At 42.0% G+C, this 13550-nt stretch overlaps 1 protein-coding gene across 1 annotated transcript in view; it reads right to left on the bottom strand.

The window, feature by feature from the left end:
* LRRC2 (leucine rich repeat containing 2) overlaps positions 1 to 13175 on the bottom strand; it is a 73385-nt gene extending 60210 nt beyond the window's left edge. Inside the window, exons 1-2 of the mRNA XM_054032249.1 lie at positions 13049 to 13175; positions 5476 to 5621 (exon numbers count right to left, since the gene is read on the bottom strand). Coding sequence (XP_053888224.1) covers positions 5476 to 5600 — 125 coding nt within the window. The 5' untranslated portion in view covers positions 5601 to 5621; positions 13049 to 13175. The remainder of the gene's footprint in view (positions 1 to 5475; positions 5622 to 13048) is intronic.
* Positions 13176 to 13550: the final 375 nt, after the last annotated feature.

Raw genomic sequence — 13550 nt, 5'->3', positions numbered from 1 at the left:
GTGAGACTATTTTAGAACTTTTAAGAGCTAAATTCTGCTTTCTCTACTCCAGCAAAACTCACTGGGAGTTTCTTTCAACTAAGGCTTACAGAATTTGACTAAATAATAGCAAGTCCCTTCAAACTCAGGGCTTGTCCATACGAGACTTAGTTTGTGGCAAGCCAGGGTGTAAATCTATAGCGCACTACTTTGTCACACACCAAATTACCATGTAGACCCAGCTACTGTACACTAAAAGGTCCCTTTTGACCTAATTCTGTTTGAAACAGCCTTCTCTTTGAATCCCTATTTCTAAATGATCACTGTGGGCCAGATTCTGATACCCTTACTCACACTGAGTATGCACTGAGTACTTCTATTGATTTCAGTGGAAATACTTGAGAAGTAAGGAACTACTCAATGTGAAGAAGGGCATCAGAATCTGGTCCTACATGAGACTCCCTAAAACAATGAGGTTTTATTCCTCCTTACCAGGAGACAGTGGCTCCTGTTAGGAATTTAATCCCAGATACATTCTTTATTTGTAGTTGAGGGTTACTTGGAAAGGTTCAAAATATTTTCCTGCCTTTCAAAGCATCAAAACAAATCAAAGGAATCACTTCCAATCTGATCCTTATAATTTGGAGCCCCAGTGATCAGTACAAACTAGGTGCATGAGCACCTACTCTTTCCATGTGGGCAGTGGCTTTTAGAAAAGTCATATGCATGTTCTGATTGATAACAAGCAGCAAAATCTAAAGCTGAATTTCTGTCTCTTTTTTTTAAGTGGTTAGCAATCATAATCTCTCTAGTGGGCAGCTTTTATGGATGGTTTCTCAGATATTATGTGAACATATATACAACATAAGTAGGGACAGATTGTGTGCTACCCTTGCTCACCTGCACAGGGGTGAAGTAGCACGCAAGAAACCTGGCCAATGTTAACACACAAGAAACCTGGCCGAAGTCAAGTCCACTCCCTGTGCTCTGGGGATAACCGGGACTACTTGCTCTTGATCTCTGCATGGAGGTAGGTGACCAAAAGATGGTGAGGAGGGGTGGGAAGGAGGCGGGGTCATGTATTAATAATGCCTGCCCCCATACACACACACCACTGGCCCACGGAGTGGGGGGAATTCTATACCAGCCTAATCACTGATTCCAAATCCTTACACACACAATACATGCAGGGAGCAGTACTGGAGAAATAATGAATGTCTAAGGCAAAATCTCACTAACACTTCTCTGGGATGGTGCAGTCCACAGCACACCCTACTCGAGGATTGTGGCTACATGTCACAAAATAGACTTTACAGTACATGAATATTTATAGGTGCCAAATCCTACTCCCAGTGTAGTAGGAGACCACTTCAGGCATAATACTGTGACTATTGCACAACATGTTCATGACTGTTATATAAACTTGAAAACAGGGATTCTTAATCTGATCTGGATAACCTTGTAAATATAAACAGGAAGATTTATCTTGAACTTCTACTCAGGGAGACAAGTTTCAGAGGAGTAGCCGTGTTAGTCTGTTTCAGCAAAAAAAAAAAAAAAAAAAAAAAAAGGGGAGTCTTAAGGTGCCACAAGACTCCACGTTGTTTTTACTCAGGGAGAGATTGTAAAAATGGCACTTTCTTACTCAGCAGATCAACTTACTGTCTGAATTCAGTCAGTGCTCTTTTCTTTTCAGGCAAAACTGTTACTTTGGTGAAAAGCATAATACACTGTGTAAGTGCTGTGTATTAAAACAAACTAAAAGCAGAGAAAAAAAACTTTTGGAATAATAGCCCTCAGAAGGTAACTCCCTACCAATTGCAGAGAGCGGGTTTCTTCCCACCTCACCTGCTCCAGCTTTAAAAGCCATCAAGCTGTGAGGCGCTCCTGCTGGAATAATGAGCCTTTGCTGCATCCACTAATGCAGGAGGGTTCATTAAGGTTAGAATTTTTGAAAGGGCGCCACCAACAGTTGTTGCTACTGAGAATTTGAAAACTGGGCTGAGTGCTCTATTGACAATCTGGCCCAGGAGACACAATAGGCAACAGTAGCTGATATATGTGTTTTTAAGCACACACGTCTCTTGGAAATTCTATCATGTGACAAGAGGGTTTTTCCTCTAATCGTGAGTTTTGCATTAATTGCCATTTTCTTTGTGACTTTGGCCATATTATTTTAACTCAGGGGCGGGCAAACTTTTTGGCCTGAGGGCCGCATCAGGTTTCATAAATTGTATGGAGGGCTGGTTAGGGGAAGGGGTCGTGGTCTGGCCCCCACTTCCTATGTGTGTCACCCCCTCTCTCCCCGGGACTCCTGCTCCAGCCAACCTCCTCTCATTCCTGACGGCCCCCTGGGGACCCTTGCCCCATCCAACCACCCCTTCTCCCTATCCCCTGACGGCCCCCTGGGGACCCTTGCCCCATCCAACCACCCCTTCTCCCTATCCCCTGACTGCCCCCGGAACCGGGCCCCTGACTGCCCCCTGCTGCTCCATCCAACCCCCCTTCCTTCCTGACTGCCCCCCGGGACCCCTGCCCCCATTCAACCCCGTTTTCCCCACCGACCACCATCCACACCCCCACCCCCTGACCACCACCCCGAACTCCCCTGCCTTCTATCCAAACCCCCCTGCTCCCTGCCCCCTTACCGCGCTGCCTGGAGCACCAGTGGCTGGCAGTGCTACAGCCGCGCCGCCCAGCTAGAGCAGGCCACGCTGCCACCGCTGCCACCACACAGCACAGAGACCAAGTCAGGCCGGCTCTGCAGCTGTGTTGCCCCAGGAGCTCACAGCCCCACCGCCTAGAGCATTGTGGGGAAGGGGAGACAGCAGGGGGAGGGTCCAGGGGCTAGCTTCCCGGGCCAGGAGCTTGGGGGCCGGGCAGGACGGTCCCGCAGCCTGATGTGGACTACGGGCCATAGTTTGCCCACCCCTGTTTTAACTGCTTGATCCTGCACCACTGAAATCAATGGGAGTTTTGAAATTAATTTCAAGAGGTACAATATCAATCCATAATAACACAGGTTTAGGTTCTGATATACTTACACTGAGTATATTATTCCTGGAGTACTCCCGTTTGAAATCAATGGGATTATTTGGAGAGTGTGATGCTTCTCAACATAAATTAAGAGCATCAGAAACTGGCCTAGTGTTGTGGGACAAAGTATTGTATACATTTCAGTCTTTAAAAAATTTCCCTTGTGGACATAGAAAGTTCAAATGCTATATATTGCTGTATTCTATACCAACTCCTGGGCCTACCCTCATTGGTACAGAAAATATAATGAAGGAATTTGGAACCTCATTAATGCATGTAAGATTGGGCAGAAGAGATCACCAAGCACTGTTACTTTAGTAGAAGAGATGGGTAATGAGAAGCACAGATGTCAACTACAGCGAGATTGTTGTCTTCATGGAAAACATGACTCACAGGACAGCTCTGGGTCTTGCCCTAGTCCACTGGCAAAAAGTGAGGTAGCTAAAATTAGCTGCATTGCAGCAGAAAAAACTACTCCTTACCATATTAAGGTGCCCTCTTTTTTTCTCTCTGTTGAATTTCCCTGATGTATGTCAGTTGTGGTTTGCTTTTGTACTAGCCAACACAAATAGGAAACAAAATGATCTGTGGTTCTGAACGTTTAGAAAACCTACACTCTGTACAAATGAGTCGGAGAGAGAAAAGCAGAGAGCTGGAGAGATGCACAAATTAGGGGTCAGATTGTGGCCAGCCACTACATCGGTGCCCAAAGGGTGCATGGACTTTTCCTGCCTTTTTCCCCTTTGCAGGGGCCAGCAATAGTCTGGCTGGACAGTGCAGGCCCTGGTTCCTCCTAACAACTTTGTGGGCACTAGTTGCCTGAAATGGGGCAAGAAGGTGAAGGTGAGGCCACTGGCCTGTCTCTCATCCCCAGAGCAGTCAGAGAAGCTGCCTGGCACAGAAAAAGAAGCACTTTGCACCCCCTTCAAGCAGCTTAACTGTCTTAGGGTTTTATACTGCCACCCATCATGAGAGTATCTGAGTCCCTCCTATGTAAAATCAATAGCAATAGATAAATCCCTGTGGGACTTCATGGACTCTCTGGCACTGTCTCCTTTTTGGGGTAAAAGCTCTGTTGTTTTGTCTTTGTTTGGTAGTGATTTAGGGACAGCAGGAGGTGTCAGTGTTGTGTCATTCTTATGTTGGAAAAACTTTTTTCAATGAAGAAGATTTTACAGCATTTCCAAAAGATTCTGGATTCGCCTGATCTCCTCTGGAAGTTTGCTCCATAGACAGATCCCCTATACAAGAGTGCTTTCGGTCATGTGCCTTGTCCTGGGCTTTTAAACAGTGATGTAGCTACTATATCAGGCTGAGTTGCACCAGAGAACCCAGGAGTAACTCCTGCTGGGTCAGCCAGATTTCATTCTAGAGATTTATGCTGTCCCCTTCACCAAAGGCACCATTCAGCCCTAGGCACTGTTCAGCAAAGAGATTCTTTTCTTTTTTTTTCCCTCTTCCCTGAGCAATAAAGATGGTATCAGTCAAGTCCTATAACTCCTGCATAGGTGCCGACTTTCTACATTCCCAAGAGGTGCTCAGGGCCACCCGGGGAGGGGGGCAAGTGGGGCAATTTGCCCCGGGCCCCACAGGGCCCCCACGAGAATATAGTATTCTATGGTATTGCAACTTTTATGGAAGGGGCCCCCAAAATTGCTTTGCCCCAGGCCTCCTGAATCCTCTGGGCAGCCCTGCGGGTGCTTGACACCTGTATCGCCCCAGGCCTGCCCCCCACTCCAGCCCTGAAGCATTCATGGAGTCAGCACCTATGCTTACACTATCTTCCTAGAATAATATTCCAGTTACTCTAATGGAGATGATCACAAAGAAACAGAAATATCACTTAAACAAATCATTAATAAACTATAGTAAAGCAACCAGTATGAACAGTAGGGGTGAACACTATTGTATTCAAGCCTTTTGTTTTGCATTTAGGTTGGGTCAACAGAAGGCTCATTTGATAGTTCTTTTGTTCTTGTCCCTTTTTTCTCCTTTATGGTATTCAGCAATACTGTACCTGCATGTATATTTCTTCCCTTTTTTTCTGCTGACAACATAACAAAACATTTCTTACTATTGAATTTCACAAGTATATTTTCATAAGTTTTTCACAATAAATGCAGTACCTTAATATTGCACTTTTCATGAACAAGAATAGAAGAAGGGGAAAGCACTTCCGTATTTTTTAATTAAATCTATGCAATGAACTAGCAAAATATCCCATCAGTAAATTGCAGTCTACACACAAAGTTCAGTAACTAATAAAACAAGGCAATCTACATATAATCTGTGCTGTATTTCTGTTAGTCATTTGAGGGGAGGTAGAAGGTTGCATCAGCAAATCCAAACCAACTAAATTAAATTGGATTCCTAGGATCATTTGACTATCCTTTGTATGTAATGAAATTAACAAATATGTTAAGGAATTCAGTTAAACAGAAGAACAGTAGGTTGGCTTACTTCTCTAATGAGCTTTGTGCTAATCTTTCCTTCTCCTTCTTTCGAGTTTCTTTATACTTCTTGACTTGAGTTTCCCAGAAGCCTCTTACAACAGAAATGTCAAATATTATCACCTGATGTCCCATGGTCCTGACATTAAGCTTTTCCTGTAAAAAACAAGTGCATCGTTAAGATGTCATCATAAAAAGGGAAGAAAACAATTAATACAAATATTTAATGTTCTGGTCCAGTTCCTTATAGCTTGCTTGGAAAAAATGGACAAAGAAATATTAACTTGATTAAATATCATCCCAAAAAAATATTTTTTTCTTTAATGATTCAATTAACAATAATAGTAATAATAACAGTTTATAAAGTTCCTGTCAATCCCAAATGATCCTAAAGTGTTTACCAAATTTAGGCCATCATCCTATTGACCCTTTTTCATGCTACTAATCCTTATTCCAATCAATGGGACTACTTGCACAAGTAAGTGTTCATCATGTGATTAAGGGCTGCAGGATCAGTCCCATCAGATACAGAAATCCCTTCATCTACTACTGAAATGCAATCACCAATTTGTGAAAGGTGGCAGTTGTTTAGTAGAACATAGCAATAGGACCTCCATTTAGCCAGGTACTTCACATGCCTACTTTTAAGCAAGCCATTGAGTACAGTTCTGAATTGGAGCCTAAGCCAGGAAGTAAAGTATGCTGTGTCCAGCCAAAACTGCAGAGGCAAATTAGATACAGGGCTATTACCTGCAGCCTGCTCCTGCTCTTAGGGCTTGTCTACACTACGCAGCTTTTAGTGACAAGGCTGTGTCGACACGGCCTTGTCACTAAAAGTCAGCGTGTGTGAATGCTCTCTGTCAGTATTTTATATGCACTTTGGCCGACAAAATACTTCCAGCCCCGTGAGTGGTGTTCGCTTTGTCGGCAGGAGAACTGCCACTCACATTGGCAAAACTTTTGTCTTTCACGGGCGGGCTTTTTTGTCGACAATGTCGCAGTGTAGACAAGCCCTTAGTGAAGTCAATGGCTAAATTCCCGTTGCTTTTAATAGGAGCAGTGTGGGAATTGTTCTCTCTTGCTCAGAGTCATTGCTGAAGATGTAATCATCTCAACTCCATTTTTTTATCATGAGATACAGCTAATCTATCTATAGATGGCTTTTGTAATGCCTACTTGTTCATAAAATGGTTCACTGAGCCAACATGGGGAAATCTTATAAAACAGAACTCTGAAAGCCTTTTAAAAATAATTGCTTCCACCAAGATAAAAACTGCAGTTTCTTCTCTTTTTTTAAGTTCACTTGAGATTTCATTAGATGCCACTTTTATTACATTGTTCGTTAGTGAAACACACAAAGGCCTTGAGCTGTCAAGCTACTGTTGAACAAATAGTCTGTCCCTTAGCTTAGTGTGTATTTTCAAGGTTTCAGCTATTAATTTTTCCAAGTTCTTACTCTGATCACTGTTTCCAGGCCTCCTATCCTTCTACGGGGGTCACTTACAGTCTGGCCTTGAGTCAAAACACTTGGGGCAGGGGAAGGCAGGGAGAAATGGTCACCAAATCCCTATTTTTTTCTTTTATTCTACCTTTTCTTAATGCTCTTTTTCTCTTAACCTACAAAATATCTCCTTACAAGAGGGCATATTAAGAAATACAAAAATACATTGTTTATCCACAAAGCACCCCAGTCTCGCCTAACCAAACCCTTAGGCAAATGCAAACTGATAAGAACAACAAGTAGGGTTATATCCTATTTGTTATATCTGTAAGAAAAATCCTAAGTACTATCATGACGATCAGTGCCTCTGAACTCGGACATAGGGATAGGTCAGGTATTTTGCTATGCCAGTGTCTTTTGTATCTTTGGATGACTGTATGAACTTTACCTTTCCTGCTTGTAAAGAAGTTTCTGTTGTTTGTTTATATCTGAGTGTTAACAATGAAGCAACAAATAGCTCCCAGTGTCTCTTCAACCTACTGCTGACAACAGCAGAGTCAAAACCCCATTAATTGCAATGTCATGAGAACACTGACCTTACTCCTCTATGGAAAGCTTTGTCTATAATCAGATGTGTTGTACAAAGGCCATGTCTGCACTAGCGAGCTTACAGTGGCACAGCTGCACCGCTGCCAGATCGCTCATGTTGCTCTCCCGTCAGCATAATTAAACCACCCCCAATGAGTGGCGGTAGCTATGTCAGCGGGAGAGCATCTCCTGCCGACATAGTGCTGGCCACACTGGCCCTTCTGTCGGAGTAACTTATGTTGTTCAGAGGGGTATTTTTTTCACACCCTGAGTGACATAAGTTATACAGACAGAAGTGCTAGTGTAGACATAATCTAACTTCACTATCAATTTACAGTTTGCCACTTAGGAGAAAATACTCTTCTCTACTTCACAGATAGCTGGGCTAACTGCTAGAGACCTTCACATGAAGAAGGTGGCAGGAATCCTTTCCGCATCACAGTTTCATCATGCTCCCCCACGTGCCCAGTCATCCTGAACAAAACTCAGCTCCCTTTCCTCCCCGTCCTTGCACCAGCAGACGTGGAAGTAGTCTCAGCCATGAGTGAGAGGGCTGTCAAGCTCTGCACACAGCTTCTGCCTCTAACTAGAAGGAAGCAGTAGGTGAGAGAGGAGAATACACTGAAACCAGCATATTTCTTATCTTGTGCGGGCTTTCACCATCCAGGCCAGAGGAGCATTTGCTCTAATGTCTGCAAAGTTTACTCTTTAACTGTATTGAGTTTGCAGCTGAATACCTTCTTCCGTGGATGAGGTCTGCTTCTGAATTATATTACAGATCATCAAAGCCCCTTTCTCGGATGATGCATTGTTATAATGTTCACTCCATCTTATGAAGTGTTAGTGAGACAGATCATGAAAGCAAGGCTCTTTGGTAATATACTACTGTATAATGAAAGCACAGTGCCTTCCAGGGAAGAAAGGCTCCAGGACTATAAAGAGAAAGCAAGGGTATGATTTACAATAGCATCACCTCTGGAAAAAGGAGTTCTGCATATGGGAGTCGATGGCAGCAGATAATTTTACCACTTGTAATTCAGACTCACATATGGGCAATTTAGTGGGCCTTAATCAATATCCTCAAATGTAACACATTGGGCCAGATTCATCCCTGGTGTATCTTTATTGATTTCAGTAGAGTTCGATCAGGAACTAAGCTCATCCATTAACTATAACTCATGGCTATTGTAAATAATATTGTAAAATCTTTGCCTGCTGTTTAAGGGAATATGATACATTGCATACAGACTATTTTTCAAAATAGTGTATATTATTTTTAAATAATTAAATTAGGGGTGAAATGTCCTTTTCTGGTATCAGCTGCTGAATGATTTTAAAGTACTATTATAAATATGTAGTTCCAACATTATCTCATAGCTGCAGGCTGTAGAAGTTGAATGTTGTTGTTCTCATATCTCATTCTTTCTGCTTTTGTTATTTTCACATTTGTTTTCCAGACATAAAGGGATTTAAAATCGATTTTCTGTTTTACTTATTCTTCAGAAATACAACTTAGGGCCCAGTCCTGAAAACTTATACTCATGTGAGTACTTTTAAAATGAGTAGGCCCATTGAAGTCAATGGGAGTACTCATTTGGATAAATCTATTTGTGTATATAACCATTGGTAGAATCAGGGCCCAAAAGGCCAAGAATAAAGAGATGGTATTTATCAGATGTTTTACTGAAATAATTGTAGCATTTATGCATAACTCCATCATCAGGATGAGTATCTGCTAAGTATCTGGCAGGCATGACAACAGGCACCACAGGCTATGGCTTGTAGTAATTTTTGAAAAAGATCTATAATTGTCTGTCCAATGTTCTAGGTGCTTATCCCATAAATAAAAAATTATTAGTATTAAGGTAACACCTAGGAACCCTACTTGAGAACTAGGATTCCACTGTGTTAGGTACTGTACAAATACAGAACCAAAAGACAGTCCCTGCCCCAAGAAGTTTACAGTTTTACAATATAAACATAAACAAGGACTACACATAACTATATCTATTTCAGCCCACACGATCCTCACCAGCTTTAACCAAGAGAGAGAAAAAATGGCCTTTGCAATGTGTTCAGAAGATTAATAAATCTGGGCCTGGCAGACCAAGTGAGGAAGCAAGGGCCAGAACTGACAACTCCTCACCGAGGCCTGGTCTACACTAGGAATTTAGCTACGTCTCTCAGGGCCATAAAAAATTCTGGTGTAGACAGCGCTTCCATCAACCTAGCTATTGCCTCCTTGGGAGGTGGATTACCTTTGCTGACAGGAGAAGCCCTCCCATCAGTGCACCACTGTAGCATTTTCAGTTTAAACATACCCTGAGAATGCCTTGCCAGCAGCTCCCTCTTATTTATACCGAGGGAGCTCCAGCTAAATCACTTTGGTTAAACTCACCTATGGAAGTATGTCATGGGAAGAGTGGCGATCTCTGAGGTAACCATGACCCAAACAACATAAAACTTTATAAGATAAAACTAACACTGAATTCTACTCAGAAGCTCCAGGGAAACCAGTGCAGATCACAGAGCATGTGCTCCAAATGTGCAGTTTCTCTTAATAAACAGGCTGCAGCATCCTGCTTTAGCTTCTGAATGGTACCAAATCATAGCCCTGGGTTGAGCACAACCCATTTATCTAATTTTGAAGCAATGAAAGCCTGAGTAATTGTGACAGAGCCACACTGTAGAGATAAATCACACCCATCTTGCCTGGTGGATAAGGAAGAAAGAACTCTTTGGCAGCCATTACTTAGGAGTCCAGGAGTAAAAAGGTCTACCGACTCTTCCAGCCCACCATCATCACTTCTGTCTTGTTGGGAGTGAATTGCAGCCAGTGCGTGCTCATCCAAGCCCCCAGTTCATTTAAGCACCTATTTATATAGTGGCCTAGGTGTGTGTGGCACCTTACAATTTACTTTCTTCTGAGCACAGTTCTCACTGATGGATGTCATGTGGCTATACTGTAGTAACAATACATTAAAAAAGAAAAGACCATAATAAAAGTCACATTATAAAAGTGGCCATTTAATAATTAAGTTGATATAAGTCACTTAGATATTTCTTCCTTTAACTTTTCCATTAAAGATCAAGTTAATGCTATTTTAAGCAGCAGCAATAACAAAAACGTGCAGATAACAGGTATGCAAAAACTAAGCTTGTCTCCTGCATTGTTTTCTATGTACATATTTCTAGATTGCTTATCACTGTAGCACAATGTCTAGGTAACAATTTTCATTAATCTGTTCAAATTCTACTCTTAGTTAAATTAACTGATCTCATAAACGAGATTCCCCTTTATCATTTTTCTCATCACACCTTCTGAGACAGTTTCTCACTGCGTTATTCATTAATTAGGTCTTTTAATCGTGGATTAATTAGCAGTTGAATTACAGTATTCCTTATACTTGTCAACTCTTGTAGCACTAATGTGTTTGTCATCAAGCATGATAGATGTTACATTTGCAAGGGGATTTATTACAGATGTATTTCCCCAGCACCACAGTGAACAGACAGACAATCTATTCAGCAAAGTGATTCTTTCTCCTACAATGGAACCAAAAAATTTTTTGCTGATGTTTGTGGTATATTTTCTTCCTTTTATTTACTGGACTTCACTGAGAAGCTGACTAATTTTCATAAATATTGAAAGAGACCTGCTATATTTATAATGAAGCTGAATTTGGGGACATGTCTATGTAAAAGGGAAAACTGAAATTTAAAAATAAAACAGAATATTTTTTAATGAGGGAATCATATAGGCTCTTAGCTACAATGTATCTCTGTTAATTAAAAACAGGAAAATTAAGGGCCCACTTACCTCAGGGCTATTTTATGTCACCAGTTTTTAAGCAGGCCGCCCCATTGACTTAGCCCCTGGTTGACTTAAGGACTACAGACTTGATTCTCAGGTCTGGCCAAGTACCACATGGTATAGGACCCTAGTTTTAAACTACCTTTATCTTTTCCATATTCCAGAATCCTCCAGAGGCAAGTTTAGCCCCCTTCAGAGATTATAGCATCCTAAGGCTCTCTCTAAACTGGGCTCAGTTGCCTATGGAGCCCTTGTGTCCCTTCATTCTAGCCATGCCTTCTTCTGCACTAGTCACAGTCCCTTCACAGGGATCTGTGAAAGGGGATGTCAGCAAGCCATTTTGCTAGCGTTCTGCACCATTCCCTTACATGAGAAGTATTCCCTGGCCAGTTTAAGATATGTTGCAGGAACAGAGTAAAATTCCTATGTCTGACCTGTGAATCAGGCCCCACATCTGCCCCAGTTACTGCACTTGGAAGAAACACTTCAGCTATCAGTCTCAAAATCATGGGAGCTGGGGCAATGTGCTCTTGCCAGCTCAGTTCCTTCACACTCTGATGTCATGGTGATGAGTGCAGTATAAGAATTTAGGGCACACCAATTAGATAGATTAGAGGGAGGGCTGCTCTAAATTACTCCTGCTCCAGTGACTATATTATGCCATCAAGACTTGTCACCTCAGGGCCACTCCACTGGCTGAGGAGCTCTGGAGGACAGTACACTCCAGCTCTGCCTCCTCCTGATCATGGACATGTCCTCAGCCTGTCCAAGAATTTCCTCTACATGCCTTGGTATGTAAGGACCAGGTGGTACAGAACTGGTGACACCAGGTTTACATCCCCCAGGGATTCACTTTCCATCAGGGCAGTCCTCAGCTTCCCCATTAAAGCAGTTCTCTATCTCCTTTGTGCTGTCAGAGAGGTGCATAGGGGATGGAGCCAGCACCCAAGATCTGAACCTTTGTGCACTGGGTGGTATCTCACATCACTGATCTTCTCAAGGATGCTGAGTTAGTTGCTATAGAGGTTCACGCAGTGCATGCTCACAGTTTTTGGGGCGTGGGGATGTTCAGTACCATTTTAGCCTACAGTAAGGAACACATGTCCTCATATCACAGCGATGGACACCATACAAATACTTTTACTAAAGACAACAACTATGTTTAACTTAAAATGGTATGTTTTGTTCACAAAGATCTATTAGCTGGTTAGAGTTCCTCTACCAGTGCTAGATTAGGTGTAAGTGGCCTTCAGAGGCTAAAGTTCTATAACTTTTTTTCAATTCTACCGTAAATTTTGACAGCCAGTGAAAATAAATGACCAATCTCTCCAACCATTTATTTTATTGAAAAGCATTTTCACACCAACATATGTCCTTGAGATGTAATAGCAAAGGTTTATTACAGCGCAGACTTGGAGAGAGCAAATATCTAGAGTCACAAGCATTGTGTGTGTATAATACAACACGCTGGGTTGAATTTGTCCCAGGTGTAAATCTGTTGAAATCAGTGGAGTTACACTGGAGGAGAATTTGGCCAGCTATCTTTAAAATATAAAACATATACATCTCTTAGGGTGTAATATGCTGCATTTCTGTTCTCTTTCTCATATACATATCTTTCTCTTTTGCAGTTCATTAGAAGCAACAAAGACCTGATGACAATTTCTCCTTCCTGCTTCCCACCCTGACCCCATGAATCCAAAGAGACTGTAAACTGTAATCAGCAAAATTGCCACTTACCTACAACTAAAGGAACACAAGTATCCAGAGCTCCTGGGTATGCACTGTGGTTAGTTAATTAGAGACGCTGAGGTTGTTTACAGCAGCAACATAGTTCATGGTGAGCCAGATCTGTTTGAACCCCACAGCTGACTAGCCTTCCACATGCACTAATATGCTATATTTGTACAGCGATAACATGATCTGTGGTCTGAGAACAGAGACATGTGCAAGATAAAATATCTATACTGCATGACTCAACAGTACGAGAAACAGCAGTGTTAATAGAATAGCATCTTACTTGAACTATGGAAAAGTGAGAAAGCTAACATTACTTGGAACTATAACCTACAGTTATTTAAACCACACACTGGTGCCTGTGTACTTTTCCACTTAAGTGTTTTTTGATTGGGCAGTTAATTTGCACTTTTCTCAAGAAGCTGACCAAATGCTTTACTAGGCTAGTTAAAATCAAGCCAGTACATAGCCAATATTTAAAACTTTGAATACAAAAAGGATGCAT

This window comes from Malaclemys terrapin, chromosome 6 (genome assembly GCF_027887155.1).
Source record: "Malaclemys terrapin pileata isolate rMalTer1 chromosome 6, rMalTer1.hap1, whole genome shotgun sequence".
In the NCBI taxonomy this organism is placed as follows: domain Eukaryota; kingdom Metazoa; phylum Chordata; order Testudines; family Emydidae; genus Malaclemys; species Malaclemys terrapin.
Note: the sequence above shows the minus strand (reverse complement) of the source record. Positions and strands in the feature narration are given on the sequence as shown.